This window comes from Nansenia antarctica (assembly GCF_963989245.1).
Source record: "Nansenia antarctica genome assembly, chromosome: 19".
Classification (NCBI taxonomy): domain Eukaryota; kingdom Metazoa; phylum Chordata; class Actinopteri; order Argentiniformes; family Microstomatidae; genus Nansenia; species Nansenia antarctica.
Genome location: NC_137692.1, coordinates 7,522,629 through 7,528,869, shown reverse-complemented (window position 1 = coordinate 7,528,869; position 6,241 = coordinate 7,522,629). Strand labels below are relative to the sequence as shown.

At 40.1% G+C, this 6,241-nt stretch overlaps 1 protein-coding gene across 1 annotated transcript; it reads left to right on the top strand.

Annotated features, from left to right (window-relative positions):
- Nucleotides 1-2,285: 2,285 nt before the first annotated feature.
- Nucleotides 2,286-5,790, top strand: mnx1 (motor neuron and pancreas homeobox 1; the record flags this gene model as incomplete). Its single annotated transcript, XM_080549295.1, has 3 exons — nt 2,286-2,775; nt 3,512-3,672; nt 5,503-5,790. 3 exons carry the CDS (start codon nt 2,286-2,288, stop codon nt 5,788-5,790), a joined length of 939 nt encoding a protein of 312 aa, XP_080405421.1.
- Nucleotides 5,791-6,241: the final 451 nt, after the last annotated feature.

Below are 6,241 nucleotides of genomic sequence, written 5' to 3'. Positions count from 1 at the left end.
TCTCAGCTGGTCCCAGGAGAGCGGTTAGCTGATGAATTGACAAAAACTAATCAGCTTTATTGGGAGACAGGTTAAGGGCAACAGGGTGTCAATAATTCTCATTTTGACCTCTTCCTCCATTAACTTTAAGTGGCTTATTAGACTGAAAGACAACCACCCATAGCCTATAGGTCCGGTTACAGGTCTACTGTGGCACTCTACTTTCCTTCTGTCATACTCGCGCACTCAATTTCGTTTTAGGCCTATTTCAATTTCACATTTCGACTCATTTTAATGACAGGGCAGCATGTCAACAGGCAAAGTGCATTGAATGCTGTTACCTGTTTTCTGTCTTGAGCATTCAGGTATTGAATAGACCTGGAGTTCAATAGGCAAACCATGAAGTTTCTCATAACAGTCTTTAGCCAAATAAGGCCTAAAAGTAATAGGCAATCCTCACGAGATGGCAATTCAATGTCAAGCAAATAGGCTATATTAAAATGCATATTACATAGGCAATAATTGACGGTTCGACGGTGTTCGATTAGTGACACTGCAGAAAGTGATGGTTCACGTTTCACCCTCAGGAACTTTTCTCAGAAATATTACATTTGGACATGATGTGGAAGTCTTAAATTCATAGATGTTTCCAATGTAGATGTTTTTCAGGTCGTTCATGCAGGTCTTCAGGTTCATAAAGGCCCATAGTCCTACTCAGACCACGACACCTAATAATGAAGAGAGAACACACAATGTATTTAAAAGTTTCACTTCTTCAAACTTCATCTTGTTGAATTTACATAATGTATTAGAAATATAGTTTCCTGAGGTCAATTGATGTCCAATCTTGTGTGTTTTCTTTCGGGTTTTTTACGACCATTGCGTCTGATTGAAAAGAGATACAATTACAATGAGTAGGCTAAGGCTTTTGACAAATCATGCTGGTCTCTGATAGCTTACTCTATGCCCTCATGTCTTTCAATACCACCTAAAAACATTTCGCATACTTTGAACTGAGGCTGAACATAATTTTGGGAATGTTTTTAATAATGTCATTTCCTCATGGAAAGTGTAAGACTGTGTCACTTGCATTTTGTTTAAATTGCATATTTCACATATTTCACAACCTATAGGTTGTCATATAAACAGTTTTTCTTTTCAAGATATTAGCATCCCCATCACTAACATTATAGCAGAGTACTATATATTCAGTCTAGTCCGATTTAAAAAGTGGCATATGGCTCTTAGCTAAATTTCCCTGTTGGCCTCATAAGATCATCGAGTCATACATACACATAGTTTTTCATTTGTCACGTTCGTTTTTGAGGGCGGTAATAGACTATAGCAGAATTAAATGATATCCTGCGCTATGAGGCGGTGCCTAGGAGGCCTATATAGGCCTAATCTGTCTGTTATTGAACATTAAAAGGCGTTATATATTCACACTACAAACAACTCAAATGCAATATTAAGTGGAATAGCCTATAGGCTACCATAGTAATTATGGGCAGAATTTTACTTTACATTACCTTTTCATTTTCGCAGCAACTTGACGATCGAACATTGCGCCGAATAGATATCAACTTAATTCAAATAGGTCTACATCTAAAACATCTAAATAAATACAATTCCCAAAAATATTTGGCTATTTTATGACTCTTGTTGTAGTCGTGGATTCCATAAAATACTCATGTGGTCTGGGTTGAATGCATATTTCACTATTGCTCCTAATTTAGACATCTAAATTGGAAGGCATGGTGAACTTCATCCACATATCATGGACATATCATGGATATATCACCTAAGCCTAATCGGTGGCAAAATCGCAACAAGGCCCATTACTGGTATTGCATTGGTTTTCTTTTTTCTTTAAAGCTGACAGATTTGTGGTTCAATATAATAATTGTTATATTGTCTTATTTCATCTTGTTGTATGTCGTACATGCTATGATCAGCCTAATCAATTAACAAAAGTAGTCTATTTTTTTTTTCATTTTGGAAAATACCCATTAAAGAAAATGTTGTCGACCCATCATGAAGAACGCACTATCGACCCAGAGTGGGGCGGGTTACTTCTGGGAGAGGTTTGCAATGCGCCAACAAAACGCACTGTAAACAGCCGGACGGACCAATGGGACGGGTGGAACCAACCCCCTTAACCCCATCGAATAGGAATTAAGTGTCACGTAGAGTTTCACCGCGCACACTTTAACTGAGATCATAACTTTGAGAGGTGGAACCACGACACACCTCGTTCTGATTCGGCTGTTAAACGTGTGTGAACGACGGGGATACTGCTGGGCCAAATGGAGAAATCCAGAAATTTCCGCATCGACGCGCTGCTGGCTGTCGATCCTCCCAAAGTGCAGACATCTCCTCTGGCGCTGGTGACTTCTCTGTCCTCCTCTTCCATCTCATCGTCCGGGAGTCTCCAAGCCTCAGAACTGAACGCCAGTGCCGACTCTTTACGGAACGAGACTCCGTCTCCGCCAAGGATTTCGTCCTGTGGCTTGATCCCCAAACCAGGCTTCCTAAACAGTCCTCACAGCATGGTTGGATTACACCCTGTGCACAGCAGCGCTGCAGGGCTCCATCCCCAGGCTCTCTATGGCCACCCCATGTACACTTACTCTGCTCTGGGCCAGCACCCTGCCCTGTCCTACTCCTACCCCCATGGGTCCCATCACCACCACCCCGGCGATGCCATCAAACTCTCTGCGGGGACATTTCAGCTCGACCACTGGCTGCGAGTCTCGACTGCTGGAATGATGCTACCCAAAATGCCGGATTTTAATTGTGAGTATCCTGACATTTATTTGTATCGCTTGTCATTTCAACTTGAACGAAATTGCTGTAGCTCATAATTTATTATTATGTTAATTTATTTTAATTTATTATTATCAAAAATGTATAATGATTTATTTTCCCTTTTCTCTCAACTCTTGTTTTTTATTATCTAAAATAATGTCGTAACCTACATAGTTCTTTAGGTGCATTGTCCCATTGATAATTATTCACAATGCTATTTATTTATTTGGCATCATTGAGAGGAGAGAGAGAGAGAGAGAGAGAGAGAGAGAGAGAGAGAGTGCTTCTTAAAGGAACTAAAATGGACAGATAATGGACACAGGGAAAGTGGCGGAGGAGTGTGAAACCCACAACCCAAGCACTGTTTGCTCACCAGATACTGCCTTTCTGTTCCTGTTCGTTTTAACAGATTTGTTCAAAATGAGGTGACAAATAACTTAACTCAGCTCCCTCTGGAGATTTGTTCAATGGAAATGTTAGGCCTACCACTGACTAGCATATTATGGAAATTAGACGTGAACTGTCCTTATAAGATACATCTCAATCCTAAATATATATTATTACAATTAACGCGTTTATACTGTATCACGTTTGAGTTGGTATTTCTGTTTGTTTCTGTCTAAATGCAATTTTTTCAATTACCTGCGTTGCCATTGATGAAGACTGAAGTAGGTGGCCTAATGATGCACACTGGTCAATGACAAACACATGTTTTGTGTTTCAGCTCAGGCGCAGTCCAACCTACTTGGAAAGTGCAGAAGACCAAGAACTGCATTTACAAGTCAACAGCTGCTGGAACTGGAGCATCAGTTCAAACTGAATAAGTATCTGTCGCGACCGAAGCGCTTCGAGGTGGCCACATCCTTAATGCTGACAGAAACTCAGGTAGGCCCATATCTGGAGTCTCTATTACTATAATCTAACACATACCTTTTTGTTTGAGAGACATTTACGCAACGCTTTTAACACATTGGCACAACAATTCAGCAGTGAGTGTCCATAAAGGTTCCTATAGCGTTAAGTAGCCTGTTTATTGAAGGTTCCTATAGCGTTAAGCCTGTTTATTAAAGGTTCCTATAGCGTTAAGCCTGTTTATTAAAGGTTCCTATAGCGTTAAGTAGCCTGTTTATTAAAGGTTCCTATAGCGTTAAGCCTGTTTATTAAAGGTTCCTATAGCATTAAGTAGCCTGTTTATTAAAGGTTCCTATAGCGTTAAGCCTGTTTATTAACGGTTCCTATAGCGTTAAGCCTGTTTATTAAAGGTTCCTATAGCGTTAAGCCTGTTTATTAAAGGTTCCTATAGCGTTAAGCCTGTTTATTAAAGGTTCCTATAGCGTTAAGCCTGTTTATTAAAGGTTCCTACAGCGTTAAGTAGCCTGTTTATTAAAGGTTCCTATAGCGTTATGTAGCCCGTTTATTAAAGGTTCCTATAGCGTTAAGCCTGTTTATTAAAGGTTCCTATAGCGTTAAGTAGCCTGTTTATTAAAGGTTCCTATAGCGTTAGCCTGTTTATTAAAGGTTCCTATAGCGTTAAGTAGCCTGTTTATTAAAGGTTCCTATAGCGTTAGGCCTGTTTATTAAAGGTTCCTATAGCGTTAAGCCTGTTTATTAAAGGTTCCTATAGCGTTAAGCCTGTTTATTAAAGGTTCCCATAGCGTTAAGTAGCCTGTTTATTAAAGGTTCCTATAGCGTTAAGTAGCCTGTTTATTAAAGGTTCCTATAGCGTTAAGTAGCCTGTTTATTAAAGGTTCCTATAGCGTTATGTAGCCTGTTTATTAAAGGTTCCTATAGCGTTAAGTAGCCTGTTTATTAAAGGTTCCTATAGCGTTAAGTAGCCTGTTTATTAAAGGTTCCTATAGCGTTAAGTAGCCTGTTTATTAAAGGTTCCTATAGCGTTAAGTATAGCCTGTTTATTAAAGGTTCCTATAGCGTTAAGTAGCCTGTTTATTAAAGGTTCCTATAGCGTTAAGTAGCCTGTTTATTAAAGGTTCCTATAGCGTTAAGTAGCCTGTTTATTTAAGTCACTCTTAGCCCTCGGCAGTTCATGCGGGTTTTCCCACACCCACCGTAGCTCAGTAAGCTATACTTCAATTCTTCCGTGATTTCAGGAGAGCTGTAGAGAGTGGGGCAGCCAAATAGCGTAATTTTACACATTGACAGTAAGTCAGTTATTGTTAAATGTAGCTGATGCAAATAGAATGCAAACTGTTCTTAAACGTTACATAAACATTGACGGTGAATATCTTCATTTACAGTGGCATATTATTGGGGGGAAATATAACTACAGCTTCTTTTTACAGCTCAACATAAAGTGTAGACTTTGAATCGTGAACTGAGCCCATGCACTCTGAACATTTCTTTCAATCTTCGAAACATAACGCTTGTGTTGAAATCGCTTTGAGATTATTGCGCAACTGCCTGTCAAAATGCGCCCCAATGTCGACATAGACGAACATCGGACCAGTGTCCTTCTTCTGTATTAGGCCGGAATGTGACTAGAGAAAGCTGATCTGCATTGACCGAGACATATCCCTCTCCTCTCCATTTCCAGGTGAACTTCATGTCAGGTTTAGATCGTGTCCGTTACGCACGGCACAGTGCGCATCTCCCCATCCCGTTCATTAGGGCTTACACATGCCTCAGCCTTTCAACTTTTCGATAATATCGGCCTATTCAAGCAGTTTACTCAAAACATATTTACATTTAATTTTACAGGTGAAAATTTGGTTCCAGAACAGGCGGATGAAGTGGAAAAGGAGCAAGAAGGCCAAAGAGCAAGCCGCACAGGAGGCCGAGAAACAGAAAAGCAACAAAAACGGTCAGGAGAAATCTGACGGACTGGAACAAACGGATTATCAAAAGAAGGGCTCTGTCAAGGGTGGCAGAATAAGAGACTGCAGGGACAGTGACGATGATGAAGGTGACAACTTTCTGTACAACTCGTCGGATTGCTCATCAGATGATGAAAGAAATCACACCAGTGATATAAGTCCACAACCTTGAGACAGTCAGGTTCAAGGAAACATTATTTTTAAAAGCTATAGGCTAACCCCCTTAAGACTGGGAATTTTCACAAAAGTGCAGCTGCATGTAGGACTACAGTTATAACAAGTTTCAATCATCTACCTGGAAATTAATTAGCATACATTTTTAAACACTGACTGATAAATGCCTGATAGAGATAATCAGGGTACGGTGATCTGTTTCATGCAGATCAGAATGGCCTACATGTGCAATAGAGGATCAGATATAGGTCTGGGTTGAGTAGAATGCACAGTAACGAAGATAAACTCTATAACATTGCATGGTTTTATGTGCAAATGTTGTGTTTAACCCATGCTGGTTCAGGGCATTGCAGTCACATGCGTTCCTGCACCGTCATCGTCGTTGTTCTATTCACGGTGACCAATCTCACACATTAGGGTTAACTACACATTTGAATCCACTGCATTTG